The sequence below is a fragment of the Microcaecilia unicolor genome, chromosome 13 (genome assembly GCF_901765095.1).
Source record: "Microcaecilia unicolor chromosome 13, aMicUni1.1, whole genome shotgun sequence".
In the NCBI taxonomy this organism is placed as follows: Eukaryota; Metazoa; Chordata; class Amphibia; order Gymnophiona; family Siphonopidae; genus Microcaecilia; species Microcaecilia unicolor.
Window position 1 is genome coordinate 68166246 of NC_044043.1, and position 21264 is coordinate 68187509.

Below are 21264 nucleotides of genomic sequence, written 5' to 3' on the forward strand. Positions count from 1 at the left end.
CTTACATTGTGACAAGACACCCCTCACCCCTCCCCTCTAAACAAGGCAATAGCCTGCATGACCAGTATCAAAAGTACATAACACAGAGTACATGTGAGACAAATGCCTGGTTCTAGACAGTACTTACCTAGCAGCCATCCGTGGCCATACCTGGCCTCCTCACAGGACTGGAAGAGGCGACAGTGACGCAGGATGTAGGAGTCGCGGGCAGACCCTGGGAACCTCACTACCACGTTCATAATGCACATGTGGGCATCACAGACCACCTGGACGTTCAGGGTGTGAAAGTGCTTATGGTTCCGATAGATGTGTGCTCTGTTGCCGGGTGGAATGAGTACCACACTGGTGCAATCGATTGCACCCATTACTTGTGGTAGCCTATAGATGTTATAGAAGTGTTCCTTCACAACTGCCACTATTGCCTATCATTAGGGAAGCTGATGTAATTCCTAACCTGGCTCATCATGGCACGCAGTACCTGGTGGAAGCACTTGGAGGCGGAAGACAACCCTATCCCATCCACTGTGGCCGTAGATGGTTGGAATGAGCCGGAGGCAAAAAAGTGTAATGTACTCAGCAGTTTCACGAGGCCAGGTATAGCGTGGGACCTGTCTATGAGGGGGTCAAGATTGGCCCTGAGTTCTTCATAGAGCCCCCATAATGACTGCTGAGCTCAGCCAGTACAGGTTCACCACCTGGTCCTTGTGTTGCCCTAGCAAGATGGTGTGGGTATGGAAAATGCGTAGGCACCTTCGCCATACCTCCGGTCTCCAAAGACGTTGGTGCTACTGGCCTGACTGCTGCTTGGGTTCCTGCTGTGCTGTGCTGGAACAACCTGCACCACCTAAGCTTGAGCTTCATGCTGTCTCTCTGACCGTGGCAGTGGCTGCTGCCTGAGGCTGAGTCTGAAACTGGCCTTCCTCCCCAATATTTGCCCACACTGTGGCATAGAGAGACACCATTTTGTGGATATGAGCATGCTAGGATAACACAAAACTTTTATTGGGTGACAGATGTTTGTAGGTGGGACTAGAGATGGTACACAGACCCTTTGTGAATGAACACACGTGCACGCAGGCATGTGCTGCTTCTCAGATGCATTCATGCACCTTGGAATCAGTTAACTCCAGCCTTTACCCTTACATTATTGAAATCTGCAACAACACCCGTAAGGCACGCGGTTAGCACCACGTCCTGTCACTCGTTTGATGGCATGCCTACCTTCCGCCCACTTCTCCCCCCATTCATGTGGGAAGATTTCAAATAAATTTTAAAGGTAATCAATAGAAATAAAACAAAATAAAACATGGAAAAGAAAATAAGATGATACCTTTTTTATTGAACATAACAATACATTTCTTGATTAGCTTTCGAAGGTTGCCCTTCTTCGTTAATAAATTTTAGAATGCTGTCAAATATGTTAGAAATAAAACCTTTTATCCTCCACCTTTTAAGGCACAGCCTATCCAGCTGAAACAGCTTTAGACTTTTTACAGATGCGGCATAGGCAGTCAGTTATTCTAACAAGATTTGCAATTGTTTTCAGTAGCGTTTACTATTGTTTTGGATGAACTAAGATGGCGGCAAGCTCCGCCTACTAGCTTCATCCTACATAATAGGATAGATAGGCTCATGCCTTCTGTTCCGAACTTAACCTCCTTGGCACCTCCCTCCAAGAATTATAGTTTGTCGGCGGTTGAAATCTCGCGAGTCGTACGCGCGATTACGTCAGCAGCCTTTTCTTATGCGCGTGGGAAACCCCATTTTTCCCTTTTACCTCCGGAGCAGCCGCGAGAGTGAAGGTAAGGCGGGCGGGAGCAAAGGGATAAGGAAGAATTGGGGAAGCACGAGTGGAACTAGGAGGCAGCGAGAGGGGGTTTCGGACAGGGGTGCTTTGCTGAGGACCGGGGAGCGCGGTGCGTGGTGGTTTTTGGGGTCTGGACCCTTCCCGTGGCATCAGGGGCGGCGTGTGGCCTTCCTTCCCAATCCTTGGCTTTTTTGCTCTGGTGACTGGCAGGTAGGGGACCGTCTGTGGTAGCGCCACGGGGGTTGGGAGGGAGGAAAAGGAAGGGGAGTATTGATTGTACCATTTTTATTAGGCCTACACTCAACTTTACCCAGTTCGGGTTCAGCGCCGGCTATGGGCAGATGCAATCTGAGCACTCGAGACCTCTAGCTCCAGGTCCGGCCTTTCTCTTATGACAACAGTTAGGAGTTGGTACTCAATTCTCATACTGAGCTTATGTCCAGAAAGTGGTTAGCATAGTTCCTCTGTGTTTTGTCTGGTGTAATGTGGAAAAAAATACTTATTTTGTCCTAATCCCTTTGTACACATGGTTGTTACTTTTGTGCCTAAATCTTGGGGAAAAAAATGTTTTTTGTTTCTGGCTTTCTGATTCCTAAATTATTTTTAAGCCTGTTTTTTTTTCTGAAGGGAAGAGTGATGTGGTAGCCATGTTAGGCCATTACCATATTACTCTACGCAAGATGAAAGATGCTGCATATAGCCACACGAAAAAGCAAATGAACAGCCTTATGGACAATAAAAAATGTATTAAGTTAGTCCAAAGACAAAGGTGCCAATTCAATTTAGGTCTTATATACATCTAATAACCCCTTTTTAGGGTTCAGTGTGGTTTACATCATCAGTGGGGCAGAAGTTGGTACTATATTAATAGGATGGACGTTGGGTGGATATGTTGTTGGTTAGATTCAATTGGTACAATGGTTAGATTCAATCGGTATAATAATGCAAGTAGGACATTGGGTGAACACAATCTTGTTGGTTAGATACAATGTTATCTGTCCAGCACTGTAACATTATTGGGTGTGAGGTGTTTCATTTAGTAGTTCAATAGTCTATCAGGGTAAGAGAAATAGAGATTTAGTAGCAGGCTTTGGAAAAAGGTAGGTTTTTAGTCTTTTCCGGAAGCTGAGGTAGTTAATCTTTGATCTCAGAGCCAGGGGGAGTGAGTTCTATAAAGAGATGCCTGATACTGCAAAGAGCGAGTTAAAGATCTTCTGAAATCAGATGCCCTTATGGAAAGGTGGGGCTAAGATCAGTTGGTTGGTCAGTCTGAGTGAATGATGCATAAAGATGATATTGATCAATAGTTGACAGGTAGCTCCATGCAAAATCTCAGACTGGACAGGTGTCTTTAAACCTAATTCTGTCAGGTATGAGTAACCAAAGCAGTTTAGTGAGATATGACAACACTGGTATATATCTATTTTGAATATTGATCTTGCTGCTGTGTTCTGTATGAGCTGTGGGTTTTTTGTTTTTTTTTTTAATATTGGATCTTAATGCCCAAAAATAAGACATTGCAGTAGTCCAGATGTGGTAGGATCAGCATTTGGACCAATAGAGCAAAGGTCTTTTGATCAAAGAATGATCGGATTAGAAGTAGCTGTCTCCTTTTTAAACATTGTTTTTGTTCATAGTTGGTTGATGATGTGGGATGAGAATGATAGGAGTCTAGAAGGACTCCAAGCAATCTACATTCTGATTCGACTAGGAAGGTTGTCAGTTGATAATGTTATTGAAGTTGAGACCTCAACTCTTTGATTTCGGAACCAAAGGATCTTGGTCTTCTGTGCATTCAGTTTCAGTTTGTGAGCCATGGCCCATGGCTGAATCCTGGGATTACCTCTGAAGGGAAGAAAACTTTCTAGGCTATCGTGTCTTATATACATGTGGTTTTGGGAGACTTTTTGGATCCATTCCTGTATGCATCCTGGAAAGCAGGCTCAATTAAATTTAACACATCCATGCAAACCGATTTTAAAATTTTTAGTGCTGTTTTACTATCACAGATATTGTCTTTATTGGTAATTGGTTAAAAAAAAATTGTAGTTCTCTAAGTTGTGTAGTAATCCTGTTCACTCTTTAAGTGGCAGAATTTTTGTTGGTTTACGTTGCCTGATTAAAGGAAATGTGTGGGTTTTCAAAAATGGTGCCATGCTGATTTTGATGCGGGTGAGCTGTTTTCACTGCCAGACAGTTGAATAACTTGAAAGGGGGGGGGGGGGGGGGTTGCATTACCATTTTTAGCCTGTGCTAAAAATCAGCTGGTGCACTTTAGTAAAAGACCACCTATGTTATTTGAGAGAATGGGTAGGTGAAATGGAGGGAAAGCATCTAGGTGCTGTTTTTGATATATTGAAATCCTCTGCTTGGTGTACTGTTGTGGCCAAGAAAGAAAACAAAATGTTAAGAAAGGAGTAAAGAATACAAAAGAATATTAATAACTAGTAGAAAAGGCCCGTTTCTGGAACGAATGAAACGGGCGCTAGCAAGGTTTTCCTGGGAGTGTGTATGTTTGAGAGACAGAGCCAGAGTGAATGTGCGGGTGTGTGACAGAGTGTGTGTGAGAATGAGTGTGTGTGACAGGGCCCCCTCCCCTGTTCCTAATGCCCCTCACCCCATTCCCTCCCCTCCTTTTCCTCTTCCTTCCCACACTTTGGGTTCCTTAAGGCTTTCAAAAGTCTATGTACCCCCGTGGCCCTAACGCCCAGTATCCGGATACCCCACCGCTTTCCTCCTCACCCCTCCCCCAAGATGTAATACTTTCACGTCCTTCATTTAAAAAAAAAAAAGTGTCCTATCTACCCTGTGTACAAATGCCCAGCATTCAGATTGTGTTGCTCTCATAAATTTTCATTTCTTTCATTCATTCAGAACTTGCCCCCCCCCCCCCCCCCCAACACTTTTGGTTCCTTCAGTCTTTTAAAACTCTCCTATGTACCCTGTGTGCTAATGGCCAGCATTGAGATTGTTTTCCTTTCCCAAATGTTCATGTCTTTCAGTCCTTCAGAACTCCCCTCCCTCCCCCCATTTAACACTTTGGGTTCCTTCAGTCTTTTAAAACTCTCCTATCAACCCTGTGTCCTAATGGCCAGCACTCAGATTGTTTTGCTTTGCCAAATTGTCTGTCACTGAGGTCAGTGCGTGCCTGCACGGTCCCAAGCACATCCTGTTGGAGGTGAGAATTATTATATAGGATGCCTTCCTGCAATTTTTCACAATTCACATGGGTTTTGACAACTTTAATAGTTTTGTGTCTGCAAATTTAATCACGTCGCTCATTGTTCTGTTTTCCAGATCATTTATAGATTTTAAGTAGTACCAGTACAGATCCGTGCGCACTCCAGTATTTGCCGCCCTCCACTGAGAAAAATGGCCATTTTACCCTGTGCTCTGTTTTATTTATTACATTTGTACCCCGCACTTTCCCCACACACAGCAGGTTCAATGTGGTTTACATAGTCCAATAACCAGTTTGTACTCCACAGAAAGACATTTCCTCCTATCCCATGACTTTTTAATTTTTTCAGGAGTATCTCAGGAACTTTGTCAAAAGCTTTCTGAAAAGCCAGATACACTACATTAACTGGCTCACCTTTATCCACATGTTTATTTATGCCTTCAAAGAAATGAAGCAGATTGTTGAGGCAGGACTTCCCGTGCCTGAACCCATGCTGAAATTTTTATTCTTGATAATAGATTCCACTCTTTCCCAGCACTGAAGTCCGGTTTACCAGTCTGTAATTTCCCAGATCACCCTTGGAACCCTTTTAAAAATCTGCATTACATTGGCCAGTCTTCAGGTACTATGGATGATTTTAACAGGTTACAGATCACTAGCAGCAGATCAGCAATTTCATGTTTGAGTTCTTTTAGTACCCTGGGGTATATGTAATCTGGTCCGGGTGATTTATCACTCTTTAACTTGTCAGTTTGCCTCAGTTCGTCTTCCAGTTTCACCAAGATTTTTCAGTTACTACTACTACTACAAATCATTTCTATAGCGCTACCAGTCATACGCAGCGCTTCACAATTGAACATGAAGAAAAGACAGTCCCTGCTCAAAAGAGCTTACAGTCTGAATCAGGACAATAAGAGATAACGGTAGGGCAGACAGGTCACGTAGGGAAAGGGACTATTGAAGAGAGGAAGACAAGATAAGGTAAGGTTACGAGCAGGTGACAAGTTAGGAATTAAAAGCAGCATCAAACAGGTAGGCCGTTAGCCCGGTTTTGAAGGTGGCTAGGGATGGAGCTTGACATAATGGCTCAGGAAGTCAATTCCATGCATAAGGTGCGGCGAAATAAAAGGAACGGAGCCTGGAGTTAGCGATGGAGGAGAAGGGTGCAATTAGGAGAGATTTGCCGAGTGAACAGAGTTCTTGGGAAGGAGTGTAGGGAGAGATAAGGGTAGAGAGGTAGTGAGGAGCAGCAGAGTGAATGCACTTATAGGTTAATAGGAGCTTGAACTGTATACGGAAGCGGATAGGGAGCCAGTGAAGTGACTTCAGAAGAGGGCTGATATGGGCATAGCGACTTTGGCAAAATATTAATCATGCAGCAGAATTTTGAACAGATTGAAGAGGAGAGAGATGGCTGAGTGGGAAGACCTGTAAGAAGCAAGTTGCAGTAGTCCAAGCGAGAGGTGATGAGAGTGTGGGAGAGGGTTATGGTAGCGTGTACAGAAAGGAGAGGGCGAATTTTGGCGATATTATAGAGGAAGAAACTACAGGTCTTTGTTGAATATGTGCAGAGGAGAGGGAGGAATCGCAGATGGCCCCAAGGTTACGAGCAGATGAGACAGGAAGAATGAGCGTGTTGTTGACAGAAATAGAGAGTGGGGGCAGGGGAGAGGTTGGTCTAGGTGGGAAGATAAGGAGCTCAGTTTTGGACATATTGAGCTTCAGGTGGTGGTAAGACATCCAGGCAGCAATGTCAGACGGGCAGGCAGATATCTTGGCCTGGATTTCTGCCGAGATTTCTGATGTGGAGAGGTATATCTGAGAGTCATCAGCGTAAAGGTGATATTGAAAATCGTGGGCTGAGATCAGAGCACCAAGGGAGGAAGTATAGATATATAGTAACATAATAGATGACAGCAGAAAAAGACCTGCACGGTCCATCCAGTTTGCCCAACAAGATAAACTCATATGTGCTACGTTTTGTATATACCTTACCTTGATTTGTATCTGCCATTGTCAGGGCACAGACCGTATAAGTCTGCCCAGCACTAGCTCCGCCTCCCAACCACCAGCCCCGCCTCCCCCTACCGGCTCTACTACTACTACTCAACATTTCCAAGGCGCTACCAGACTCACGCAATGCTATACTGCCACCCAATCTAGGCTAAGCTTCTGAGGATCCCTTCTTTCTGAACAGGATTCCTTTGTTTAACCCACGCATGCTTGAATTCTGTTACCGCTTTCATGTCCACCACCTCCTGAGGGAGGGCATTCCAAGTATCCACCACTCTCTCCGTGAAAAAATACTTCCTGACATTTTTCCTGAGTCTGCGCCCCTTTAATCTCCATTCATGTCCTCTCGTTCTACCTCCTTCCCATCTCCGGAAAAGGTTCGTTTGCGGATTTATACCTTTCAAGTTTTTGAACGTCTGTATCATATCACCCCTGTTTCTCCTTTCCTCCAGGGTATACGTGTTCAGGTCCGCAAGTCTATCCTCATACGTCTTGTAATGCAAATCCTATACCATTCTCGTAGCTTTTCTCTGCACCGCTTCTTTTTTTACATCCTTTGCAAGATACGGCCTCCAAACTGAACACAATACTCCAGGTGGGGCCTCACCAACGACTTGTACAGGGGCATTAAAACTTCTTTTCTTCTGGTGGTCATACCTCTCTCTATACAACCTAGCAACCTTCTAGCTATGGCCACCGCCTTGTCACACTGTTTCGTCGCCTTCAGATCCTATCACCCCAAGATCCCTCTCCCCGTCCGTACCTATCAGACTCTCACCGCCTAACACATACTTCTCCCGTGGATTTCTACTCCCTAAATGCATCACTTTGCATTTCGTCGCATTGAATTTTAATGATTGAGAAAAGGAGAGGTCCTAGGACAGATCCTTGAGGTACACCTACTGAGAGCTGGATAGAGGAAGAGGAGGATCCACCAGAGTATATACTAAAAGTACGCTGAGAGAGATAAGAAGAAAACCAGGAAAGAGCAGAGTTCTGGAATCCAAGTGAGGACAGCGTGCGAAGGAGTAGGCTATGATCAACAGTGTCAAAAGCAGCAGAAAGAACAAGAAGGATAGAGTAGAGCCCTTTGGATTTAGCTAGGAATAGATCATTGGAGACTTTAGCAAGTGCTGTTTTAGTTTAATGAAGGGGGGGGGGGGGGATGCAGTTCCTCTGCATCGTCATTCTTGAAAACTGTTTGTGGTGCAGGTGGATCTTCCGTAAAGACCAAAACAAAGAATTAATTCAGTCTCTCCGCTATGGCCTTGTCCTCCCTAAGTGCCCCTTTTGCTCTTTCATGATCTAACAGTTCCACAGATTCCCTCACAGGCTTTCTGCTCCTGATGTACCTGAAAAAGGTGTTACTGTGAGTTTTTGTTTCCATGGCAAATTTTTCTTCATATTCTTGTAGCCTTCTTTATCAGTGCTTTGCATCTCCTATCTCTCCACTCCTGTACAATTTGTACAAGGGCTTTCTTGGTCAAATTTTGCTGAGACCTGGTGAGATCTTATGTTATCCTGTGCAGAAGACATTTTTTTCTTGGTTTCTGTTGGTCAGGGTGTGGATTCTGTCTCTTTCAAGATCAGTAATTGTATTACCAGGATAAAAGGTTGATCTGTTAAGTTCAAACTTAAGCTTAATGCTGATAAGACAGAGGTACTGTGGTTTTCTTTGGACTTAACTAAAATTTCTAGGTTGAGTTTGGGTGATGATGGATCCCAGTTTAATGTAGTGAGAACTTCTACGTTTTTGGAGTCGCTTTAAGATTCATCGGTGACAACAGCGCCTCAAATTGATGGCCTGATTAGAAAAGCTTATTTTAAATTGAAACAGTTATGATTGCTGAGATCTTATGTTTTACAAAGTCATTTTAGGATTATTATGCAATTAACCATTTTACTATGGGAATTCTTTGGGTTTGTTTTCTAAACAAGTCTCTAGAATTCGGCTGTTAGGCTGATATTTCGGAAAACTCGAGTGGATCACAACTCCTCTTGAGTGTTTTGCATTGGCTGCCTGTGCAAGCTCGGATTATTTTTTAAATATTTTGTTTTGTATTTAAGTTTTTGTGTGGTACCTGCCCTGAAAGTAGATCTCAGTGAAATTGTTAAAATTTTGGGCAAGCTCCATGAGTTGTAATTATTTGATGTTAGCTTTTCCTTCAACTAAAAGTATATGGTTTAAAGCTATTTTATCTCCATCTTTTTTCAGCAACTCATTATTGGAATACTCTTCCCTCTAAGTTATGCTCAATGAGGAGCTATTTACTGTTTTGAAAAGCTTTGAAAACTTATTTGTTTACTAGATCTGGGAGGTTATGATTTTACTTATTGTGTATTGTATGTGACTCTTGATAATTAGGTTTTTAAAATTTATCTAAACAGATGTAACTCTCCTCAAATCTTACTTTTAGAGAGTTGGCGAGAGATGAGTCTCACATAGCATAGCTTGACACTGAACTAGGCCCCGCTGTGCCTTCTAAAGGCTGTTAATGCTGTATGCTGTGGTTCAAGTTTTAGAAACTACGAGGAAAAGGATAGGGAGACTAGCTAATAAAGTTGGTTTTATAAATTGTATCAAATTAACTTACCTCTTTTAAACCCCAACCTTTAAATTGCAAAAGCACAAAGTACAAAAATTTTTCACTTATGTCCTCTTCTCTCAGAGTTTCTCAGAAAGAAAGTTTCCTGGGCTTTTCCTCTCTCTATAGTTTTGATTCTAAGGAGACTGCTTCAAACAGACCCTGTGAAACTAACACAGTAATCAGATTACCCTAGTAACCTTTGCAGCGATTCTAGCATCCATACACCTTAATTAACACCTTTTTCAGGCCAGTAGCACTGCTAGCTCACTTCCAGGCAAGAACAGAAAGTAACTTTCTTTTAAGATAAAGTTTATGCCCTGCTAATATCCTTTTTAATTCTCTTGATCAAGGCAGAATATTTTAGCTTTCATCAAAAACCCGTGTCCTTATCCTTTTAGATGACAGTTGTCCTCCCAATCTTAGGATCCGTTTGGTGTCCTCTTCCCCTCTCTGCACACATTCAGGACTCTGCTATAACGTCTGTGCGCGTGTATGTACATTTTTTATTTTAAACACAAGACTCCATCCTTTCTACATACACAAACAAAAAAAAAACTGACCAGATGTAGATTAGACTACTGCAACTTGCTGCCTTAAAGTCTCCTATTGAATTACATGTATCCAATAGTGTCTCTTCAGTTCAAATTCATTGGCATGATTTGTCTTTTTTACTACATATTTCCATGTACAATTCAAGCTTTTGTTAATCTCTAAGGGTGTTCACGCTACTGCTCTTCATTACTACTTATTTCCTCCTATGTACCATCTTAGACAACTGTATCTGTGCCCTTCTTCAAGACTTGCTCCTCACACAGAGCTTTTCGTTTTCTTAATATGCTTCCACCTTTTCTAAATGTGCTTTTAAATTTTAACACTGGCTTTCCTTAATCATAGCCTTTTTGATTGTGCAAATGTTTACTTCAGTAATTTCCTGAAACATCTCATTTTTGTCTGTCCTGAGCAGGTGTGTTTAGTGTGTGAAGTTTTATTTGTTTTCCAAAATTATATCCCGCTCAATCTAAAATCCTTAGTGGGTTACAATAGAATATACATAATTATAATAAACCATAAATACATTCACAAACAAAGTAAAATTAAAAATGGTCTGTAATAAACTCGGTAAACACCTTTGGTACCAATTGTGGTGGGCACTTGAGTACAGTTGGTCTGCTGCTAAGGCCAAAAGGCTCACCATGGAGTCTAATCTCGTACTGTAGACACCACCCCTCGTCTGTATGGGTTTCCTGTTGACGTAGAAACCTGCGCAAGATTGGTAGCGGTTCTAGTGCACTGTACTGAGCCTTTGCAACTTAGTACTGTGTTGCAGTCAGTGGCAGACGTTTGACAGCAGGCTCAGATATGAAGAATACCTGAGCCCCCTCCAACTTAATTTCATTTAATTTTTTTGGAGATTGGGTCTCCTTCCCACCCAGTGCCTGAAGGCACCTATAGTTTATGACTGACTGACAGGTCCTGAGCAAAGAGTGCCTCTTATATGTACAGTGCTGTTCTCATCTAATAGTGAGATAGGATAAATATATTTTTCAGTTATTCCTTGAGTATTAATACATAATTTAATTTTTTAATTATGCTTTATTTTTTTCCAGATGCCTGGTGTTACAGTTAAAGATGTGAACCAGCAGGAGTTTGTTCGAGCCCTGTCTGCCTTCCTTAAAAAGTGAGTGCTTTATATGCTTCTTGCTGTGGTCTGTCCAGGGCAGCAACATTTGTATCATGGAAGTTTATAGGCATATTGGATATCATGACATATAGTACAATTTTTCTTTTGCCCTTTGTAGCTAGCTCTGCTTGTTCTGGTTCTGGGGATCCTTTTGATTATTAGCTTTAGCCCTTGCAAAGATTGTATATGCAGTCGTGTGAAACTGCTTCATTGAAAATGATTCATGCCTTTGTGCAAATCACTTTAAAGACATAAATCTTAATTACTTATAGGCTGATGCTCAGACCTCTGGCACTATAGTGAATGTGCCCAGGAATAGTGCAGAAAAATAGCTCAACACTAATTGCATGCAAATAATGTGCTCGCTGTGAGACCAAAAGTAAGGGGGAGGAACATGCCTGGCAGGGAAGTTTTGCTGTAAGTGCGGCCGTTGTGTGCGTGCAGTATGCAAACCTGGAAGTGAAGCATACATTAGTGCTTAAAAAAAAATGTTTTTCACTGAAGGCTTATATTTAATCACAGAAAACAAGCGCCCACACGTGCTTTCATTTTTGGCTTTGCTTGCAAACGTGTTTTTCTCACTTCTAACACTTAAAGGCTTCCAGGGGCTTCCTTCTGCTTCAAATTCAATCAAACCCAGCAGATTTTAAGAAAAAAAATCATGGAAAATCCGCTTTTTAAAAGGTTAGGTTTCTAGTGGTAAGGGCAGCTTTGTTTTGTACGCTGTTCTCTGAGCATTGGGGAAGGAATAGGAGATGACCTCATTAACGTCCATTTGATTACATTTAAATACTATTTGTTCTAATCTTTGGCATGTACGTTATTTCTCGTCTAGAGCCCTCTGAACATTTTGTGCAGATTAATGCTGGTGCTAGCCCAGCCCTAATTGGCTCTAGCGCCAGTGTTAGATTCTGATCATCAGCCCATTAGTTACAAATGTTCTTTACAGTTCTCAGTGTTTTTAGAGATTAGGTCACAATGAGGTTGTGAGCTCTGCTAGCAATGAGATGTTTCTGAATGCCCAGTTTGTAGTGCTATGAATATAAAACTCTCAAGCAGCTACCGCTGTTATAAATATGTCCATGTATTAACTCACAAGGCTAGGTAGCAGAGTATGTACAGATAATCACTTTTTCTGTATTGTATGCAGGTCTGGGAAATTGAAAGTTCCCGAATGGGTGGACACAGTCAAACTGGCCAAACACAAGGAGCTGGCTCCCTATGATGAAAACTGGTTCTACACAAGAGCTGGTAAGAGGAGTCTGCCTGGGGATACCACCTTTATAGGATTATATAAGCTCAGCTCAGTTAAGAAGTTGTAGAAGCACTTTGCAATTTTGGTCCATTTGTCGTAGAATTGTTTCAGAGGGTATGAATTTCTGTTGTATCTAGCGATCTATATTTATCTCATGCTTTTCACTGGTAGCTCAAGATGTTCAAAGTAGAGTAGATATTTCCCTGTTCCATGAGGGCTTTACAGGCTGTACTTAGGCAAGTGATTGCACAAAGTTGAGGAGAGTCAGTAGGGGGAAGCATGGTTTGAACCCCGAGTTCCTGGTTTTTAGCTTGCTGCTTTAATCACTAGTCAGCTTTTGAAAAGGATGACTTGGAGCTTAACCAAATGTGCAATCCTTCCCAGACAAGAGTGCATCAGACCTTTAAAAATTGTAGAATTTAAGTTTAAGAAAATGACACCATGTTAATACTGTTTTAGACCTGGCAGTTTTCCTGTTGCTTTTTTGTACATGCAGCTCATTCTAAACCAGGGCTGGAATCATGTCTTTTACAAGTACAACACTGCTACTGAAATGCCAGGCTGGCCCTTGGTGCTCTAATATGGCCATGAGTTTGCTCTTCAAGTTGATAAAGGTGTTTTTGAGGTGGGGTGTAGGGAAAAGTTTAGAAAAATTTTTGTGGTTGGGTCTTTTAACTATACATATCTTTTGTCATCTGGGAAGTTGCCTTTAAAATGGGAAACCAGACAATTCTGTTCTACCAGCAGACATAGAACACAGCCTTTATCTGTCAAATACTGACCCTAAGCAAACTCACTTAACCCTCCATTGCCTCTGGTACAAGAAACAAGATTGTGAGCCCTCTAGGGACAGAGATAGTACCTGCTTATAATTGGATTGTAAGCCACATTGAATCTGAACTCTGGGATAATGCGGGATACAAATGTCCATTATAAAAATAAATAAAATGGCTCATCCAATCTGTGAGTAAGGTGTTTAGATTATAACTTTAGCCCTGTGCTACATGATGTCTTGTAATCGGAAGCCAGCCCTTTCATGATTCTTGGACAGGATTCCTATGCCAATGTAGATTGACCCATTGCTTTATTTCCATCCTTCTTGTTTATCCTATGTCTGTTTGTAATCATGAGATCATTACCATCACCCCCCCACCCCCCAACCACACACACACACAGTAGATAGGAAGGCAACGAAAGGCAAGGCCTCGACAAACTAAGGCAAAGAGAGAGCACTATTCAGCCAAATGAAGCAATAGTTAAAGCACAAATATACTTGTGTGTACAGTGACTTATGATTGGATTTTAGTTAGGTTTGTTTTTTTTTTTAACATTTGTACCCCAGGCTTTCCCACTCATGGCAGGCTCAATGCGGCTTACATGGGGCAATGGAGGGTTAAGTGACTTGCCCAGAGTCACAAGGAGCTGCCTGTGCCTGAAGTGGGAATCAAACTCAGTTCCTCAGGACCAAAGTCCACCACCCTAACCACTAGGCCACTCCTCCACTGTTGCTCCTATTTGAGATTCTACATGGAATGTTGCTATTCCACTAGCAACATTCCATGTAGAAGTCGGCCCTTGCAGATCACCAATGTGGCCGCGCAGGCTTCTGCTTCTGTGAGTCTGACGTCCTGCACGTACGTGCAGGACGTCAGACTCACAGAAACAGAAGCCTGCGCAGCCTTCTACATGGAATGTTGCTAGTGGAATAGCAACATTCCATGTAGAATCTCCAATAGTAGCAACATTCCATGTAGAATCTCCAATAGTATCTATTTTATTTTTGTTACATTTGTACCCTGCGCTTTCCCACTCACGTCAGACTCACAGAAACAGAAGCCTGCGCAGCCTTCTACATGGAATGTTGCTAGTGGAATAGCAACATTCCATGTAGAATCTCCAATAGTAGCAACATTCCATGTAGAATCTCCAATAGTATCTATTTTATTTTTGTTACATTTGTACCCTGCGCTTTCCCACTCATGGCAGGCTCAATGCGGCTTACATGGGGGCAATGGAGGGTTTAGTGACTTGCCCAGAGTCACAAGGAGCTGCCTGTGCCTGGTGGGAATCGAACTCAGTACATGCCTGATTTAAGCTGCATCCCAAACATGGTGATGTCAGGTTTTTCATGCATATATGTTTGTGTGTTCTTTAGTAGTTCCTCTTCTGTAGTGATTTTTATTTTTACATGTTTACTGTAACCGTAGGTTGTTTTGGATGCCGGTTGCCTTTTATTGACTGTTCCTACATTCCGTGCATTGATTCTTTTCTATGAAAAAAAAAAAAATTCCTGATGTTTCCTTGTCTTACTATGATTCATAGTCTGTTAAAATGAGAAACTAAATATTTACTGAAAGTAAATTTTTTTTTGTATTAAGGATAGCTTCTCTTGTAAGAACAGGCATTATTTTGAGTAACCCCCACCGCCAACCTTGGTGTGAAGATTTCACTTTTCCATTGTGTGAGTGACAAAAACAGAAGTCCAAACCCAAGGACAAAATGGTTACTTAATACAGTTACTTAGCACTTCAAGGTGACTCTTAAAAGGACTACCATTTCATTTTTTTGTCCTTGTAAATGTTTCTCTCCCCCCTCCCCCCCTTCAAATTAGCATGTAAGTTATTTTTTTTTTTAAATTTAGTCTGGTTTCCCCATTCAGATTTTATGTCTACGTTTTCTTTCATGGCTTCAGCCAGTTTTACTACTACTACTAATCATTTCTATAGTGCTACTAGAGGACAGTTTTCTCATACCTAAGCATTCTGTGGCTGATCATGTGGTCTTCTGTATTGAAAAATGTGGGCCTGCAAATTCTAGAATTTGTCTCTTGGGATTAAAATAAAACTGGCCTGTTTTTGTGGGGGGTTCCCCCCCCCCCCCCCAAGTCTCTGGTGACTGAATTATATTGAGCATCTATGTAAATAATGAAATGTATATATGTAGAAAGATTGAGATTTATATAAAATCATGAGTGAAGTGGAACAGATAAGAGAATTAGTTTATTCTTTCTAGGGCTGCAAGTTAATCACAGCTGCGATTAATGCATTAATTTATTGATCACGATTTTAAAAAAATGAATCACCTTGCAGCATCTCCTGTCTCCTCTAAACATCTCTTCTGCTCTCTTCCACTACCAGCCCCTGTCCTTAGCATAATCTGGTATCTTTCCCCCTACTTGTGATTTTAGTGTCATTCAGCCTCCCCTCCCCCACCACACCAGTCTACTTTTAAAGGTGGGCTTCCTGTTGGTCCTCGGCGGTGGCAGCATTGCACGTACGCTACTTATGCAGCCTGCCTTGAAGCTTTCCCACTGGCCCATTCCCATCCATGTAGAAAGGGGAAGTAACGTCAGAGGGTAGCATATGTGCAATGCTGCTGCTGCCAAGGACCAACAGAAGACCACCTTTAAGGTAGACCCTGAGGGGGGGGGGAGCTGCAACCTGCGAGCAGAATTTGAGGGGCCACTGTGGTGAGCACCAGCAGCCATGAGAAGAGCTGGTGCTGCTCACCACCAAGTTTGTGTTGCTGCTCATGGGAGGGGGAGGAAGGAAGGAAGAAAAGAGAGAATGGACCTGAGGGAAGAGAGAGGGAGAGAGATTGGATTTGGGGGTGGGAGGGAGAGAGATCAACAGTCCTTTAGGAAAGTGGGATGAGATGTGATGTGTAAACCTTTCTGTTTGTAACCACAGAAAGACAACATATACTTACTTTATATCTGGGCAGTGGAGGATTAATTGACTTGCCCAGAGTCACAGTGGAAAATAAAATTCCTTTAATTGTGTGACTAATCACGATTAAAAATTTTAATCAAAATGCATCCCTAATTCTTTCAGAAAGTACAAAGATTAACGGACATACTATGAAGTTAATTCATTTTCTCCAGTTTTTAAAAAAATTTCTCTAGGTACATAAATAAGGTCTGGGATTCGTTGTGAAAAGATAAGGGAAAGGCATTTAGCATAGCTGGGTTATGATAGGTCCATAAACATTAGGAATGTGGGGAAATAACCTGCTTATCCATAAGAGTAAACAGCATGGAATATCTACTTTTTGGATTCTTCCAAGTACTTGTGACCTATATTGATCACTGTTTGGGAGTAGGATACTGGGCATGATGCACATTTGATCTGACGCAATACAATAATTATATTCTTGTGTGTCCTTGAAGCTTGACATTGAAATGTATTCTGTTCTGTCTGCAGCTTCCACAGCTCGCCACTTGTATCTCCGTGGTGGTGCTGGCGTAGGCTCTATGACCAAGATCTATGGTGGTCGTCAGCGCAATGGGGTCATGCCCAGTCATTTCAGTCGAGGCTCCAAGAGTGTGGCCAGGAGAGTTTTGCAAGCATTGGAAGGGCTGAAGATGGTGGAAAAAGACCCCAATGGGTGAGTCTTTCTCATAATATACTGCAGAGTGGTTTTGTTGAGGAAGGAGGTTAATTTTCTAGTATTTTTGCCTTTTTCCATGATGATGCTTTCTCTGCATTAATTGGATCATAGCAGATTGAAAATTTGCTGCTTCTAAGTTTGTGTGTTATGCTTGTTCTTATCAGCTTTCTAAAGGAGGCTAGTGTGGAAGTGCAAGATTATGAGCAAAATGAAAACATGGCTGTTTGGCCTATTTTAATCTGTCACATTCTAAGAATGTCATATTCTAAGAATATTTGGGCCTAATGTTTGGTTATCAGCTGGACATTGTAAGTATATCTGATGGTAACTATCATTCAATCACAGCCAACTAAGTTGTTTTTTGTTAGCTGTTTTAATAGGTAGAAATTTTAATGGGTTGTTGTATATGTATGTTGATAGTCTTTTAGTTTTATCATGGATTGTATTTCACTGTACATCATTTTGGGCCCAGGAAAGACAACTGTATCTAAAATTTGTCCAGTTTCATTTGTTTTCTTTAGTATCCCAGTGAGGTGTGTGCACTTCGTTTTAGTTGCAAATAATACTCTATCACTGCTACTTTGGCCATTTGAGTTTAATTCTTTGAGACCACAGAACTGCAGTCTGTTCTTTGCTCATTCTTTGTTTCCTTCTTGTAGGAGTACTCCTGGTGGAATTCTGCACACAGTTGAAAACTTATATGTGCAATATTTTAAAATTCTGCATACTTTAATAATTTTATTTTTTTTTGTTCAAGGCACTCTCCCTTTCATAATTTCCTCCCAGATTATCCCTCCTTAGGGTCAACCCTCCTGAGCAATATTCTCCAGGTTCTATCCTCCCCAGCTCTGTTTCAGCTACTTAGCTTGAATCCCATCCCTTTCCCTCACCTGGTATTTAGCCCCCAGCTTCCTTTGCCCCTTACCAAGGATGGACACCTCCCCAGCCTTTTCTCTCCCAATCTTCTCAGTTTCTCTGTCCCCTCTCCTGCTCTTTCTCTTCCTCCTCTCCTCACCACCCTCTTGCATGCTGTCTGTTTGTTTTTCACAGTTTTTACTTACATCCTGGTGCACATGCCCTACCCCCAATCACATGGCAAGAGAAAATGTCAGCAAATAGCTGTTGCACTTAGGGCTGTCATACTCCTCCATCCTGGGCTCAACTGCTGATTTGAAATTTGGTATTCTGTACTACCATGCAGTTCAAAAGGCCCACTATGCAGTCATTATTTGTTTGGGGGGTGGCAGGAAGGGATGTCATGCAGGCCGTAGTGGCATCATTCCTGATTCAAATTCTGCATTGCAAAAAATCCCCCGGGAGGCATTATTTAAATACTGGTAATGTCAAGCACAGTAGAAATGATGACCAGGCTTCCCAGATGTGATCAAACTGAGGCCTGAAAGATGCTGTAATGACCACCAGATGTTACCATCTAGCCAGCTGAGTTCAGCAGTCTCATGGCAAACTTCGTGTTTATGCACAACATTAAAGCTAAGTGTGGCCAATTTTCTTTCAGAGGTCGCAAACTGACTCCTCAAGGACAGAGAGACTTGGACAGAATTGCAGGACAGGTAACGGTACCTAGATACACCATTTTAGTGCACTGACAATTTTTCTTTGTATTAAAAGCCAGCTGCTGATGTGTTCATAAAGAGCTTAAGGATGTTACTCCTGAGGTTTGTCTGGTTCAGGACTAGTTCTACACCTAGATATACCTGAGCTGGTTTGCCAGTAGTGGCACCTGCTATTTCAGAGTCAATATTAGCAGTTTCTGCTCATTTAAATTTAAAACATAGTTATGTTTTTGTGTATTTCCATGTTGGTTGTTTCCTATAGGTCTTTGCAGATTTTAGTGTAAGTTAAATAATGATGACAGTTTTTACTTAGGGATGTCTCCTAATGAGCACATTTGTCAAACATTCACTAAATCGTTGGGTTGCAGTGAACGTTAGTCGTAAATCTGCCCAACCTTAATATTTGGAGTTAGGACACAGAAGGTCTCATTTTCAAAGCACTTAGACTTAGTTCTGTAGGTTAGTGTGTAATTTTCTAAATCTGGGTGCTTTGAAAATGTGCCTCAGGGTGGTGCGCATTGAATAGCTGATGTCATATGTGCACATGCTTGTTGATCTCAACTGGTTGTCTTTCTCTTTTAGGTTGCAGCAGCAAGCAAAAAACATTAAAGTGGAAGTTCAGGAAAATTAAAAATGAATCTTTTCATAATTCACGTGTGGGGTTTTTTTTTTGTTTTAGTCTTGTAATTTCTTCTAAACATGGCTTACATGACACCTTTTATCATTCTCAAGAGTGAAATGCAGTATCTGGTAAGAATATGTTTTCTCTTAAATAGCATTAACAAAGAAGGTGGCTTGGGGTATTTGGCATTCTGAATGTGTGTGTGTTGGGGGGGGGGGGGGTACAAAATAATGATGTATTATTGGTTCTATTTGTGCCAAAGCAAATAGATAAACCAATTTGCTTCATTTCTTTGAAGGCGTGATTAAACATGTGGATAAAGGTGATCTGGTTGATGTAGCATATCTAGATTTTCATAAAGCTTTTAACAAAGTTCCTCAGGAGAGACTCTTGAGAAAATTGAAGTTGTGGCATAGGAGGCAATGTTCTGTTGTGGATTAGGAATTGGTTATTGGACAGAAAACAGAGGGTAGGGTTAAATTGCCATTTTTCTCAATGGAAGAGGGTAAACAGTGGAGTACCGCAGGAGTCTGTACTGGGATCGGTGCTATTTAACGTTTATAAATGATCTGGAAATTGGAACGAGTGAGGTGACTAAATTTTTGGATGACAAACAATTCAAAGCTGTCAAATGCATGTGGATTGTGAAGAATTGTAGGAAAACCTTAAGAAAACTGGAAGACTGGGCATCCAAATGGCAGATTAAATTTAATGTAGACAAATGCAAAGTGATGCACATTGGGAAGAATAATCCGAATCATAACTATCTAATGCTAGGGTCCACTTTAGGAGTCAGCACTCAAGAAAAAGACCTAGGTACCATTGTAGACAATGCGCTGAAATCTTCTGCCCAGTGTGTGGAGGCGGCCAAAAAAGCAAACAGGATGCTAGGGATTATTAGGAGAGGGATGCAAAATAAGAGCAACCAAAATGATAGGATGAGGAAAGGCTAAAGAGCTTAGGGCTCTTCATCTTGGAAAAGAGGCAGTAGCTTCCATGTCCATCTCAATAGCAGCATATGGTCTTTTCTTCCAGAACTTTGTCCAACCCTTTTTTAAACCCAGATACACTAACCGCCATTACTGCATCCTCCAGCATTGAGTTCCAGAGCTTAACTATTCTTTCATTAAAACAGGAGGAAATATTTTGTCAAAGTATTTCCATGCAATTTCATCGTGTGTTCCCTGGTCTTTTTAACTCCCCCACCCCCCCCCAAACACACACTGTCTCTTTTCCAAGATGAAGAGCCCTAAGCTCTTTAGCCTTTCCTCATCCTCTCTATCATTTTGGTTGCTCTTATTTTGCATCCCTCTCCTAATAATCCCTAGCAGCCTGTTTGCTTTTTTGGCCGCCTCCACACACTGGGCAGAAGATTTCAGCGCATTGTCTACAATGGTGCCTTTAGATTCTGGGTCAAGGACAGAACCATCCTCCTCCACCTTAGCAACCAGGCAGTCATATTCTGTATATTAGCGAACGAGGGCACTGGTTCCCTTTTGACTATGCAGGGAATTCTATAGAGTTTGAAAGTTTGCTTTCTCCATCAGATGTTACCTACTTAAGGACCTCAACACTCTGGAAGACAGCCTTAGCTGCCTACCCAACCCTGATGTTACCAAGAGACTGTTTCAGATGCCTTTTGTTATGCTGTGGGAATACCATTTCTACATGTATTAACTTGTGCCTCTGACTCACAAGGTACTACAGAAGGTACTTTATTTTAGATATAAGGCCCGTATTTATCTTCATTACTCTACTCTGGCCCTGCCAATGATTCCTGTACCTGCTATGCCTCTCCACCCTTGCACGGGTGAGATATTCATCCTGGACCTTAATTTCCAGGATCAGGGATGGACCACTCCCCCCCCCCCCCCCCCCCCCCCCCCAAATATCTGCAAACCCAGGCCCTCACTGCATGGATATTGAAAGTGTCCTTGCTGCCCTCTACATGCCCCCAGAGGACTTCTAAGTACCTGCTCAGCCTAACAGCGGCTGGCCTAAAGACAGCCTTTGTCAACATCTTTTTGTACACCTTAATAGCTTACTATAAGCAACTTGACCATCCATCCCCTTTACCAGATGCCTGGCTATGTTCTTATAGATAGTATATCCAATAAAGGGCTTTGTGATCTTCGCCTACCACTCAGGTGAGGA

General features: G+C 42.0%; 1 protein-coding gene across 1 annotated transcript; it reads left to right on the top strand.

Annotated features, from left to right (window-relative positions):
- The first annotated feature begins 1756 nt into the window (after nucleotides 1-1756).
- Nucleotides 1757-19141, top strand: RPS19 (ribosomal protein S19). The gene is made up of 6 exons (XM_030185643.1): nucleotides 1757-1802; nucleotides 11197-11267; nucleotides 12421-12521; nucleotides 16728-16911; nucleotides 18431-18485; nucleotides 19071-19141. Exons 2-6 carry the CDS (start codon nucleotides 11197-11199, stop codon nucleotides 19095-19097), a joined length of 438 nt encoding a protein of 145 aa, XP_030041503.1. The 5' UTR covers nucleotides 1757-1802; the 3' UTR covers nucleotides 19098-19141.
- The last annotated feature ends 2123 nt before the right edge of the window (nucleotides 19142-21264 follow it).

Bases quoted from the DNA above. Each gene is read 5' to 3' on its own strand.
- RPS19 (XM_030185643.1), top strand. From the start codon at position 11,197: ATGCCTGGTGTTACAGTTAAAGATGTGAACCAGCAGGAGTTTGTTCGA. The intron at 12,522-16,727 runs GTAAGAGGAGTC...TTCTGTCTGCAG, and splicing joins CTGGTTCTACACAAGAGCTG to CTTCCACAGCTCGCCACTTG. The intron at 18,486-19,070 runs GTAACGGTACCT...TTTCTCTTTTAG, and splicing joins TGGACAGAATTGCAGGACAG to GTTGCAGCAGCAAGCAAAAA.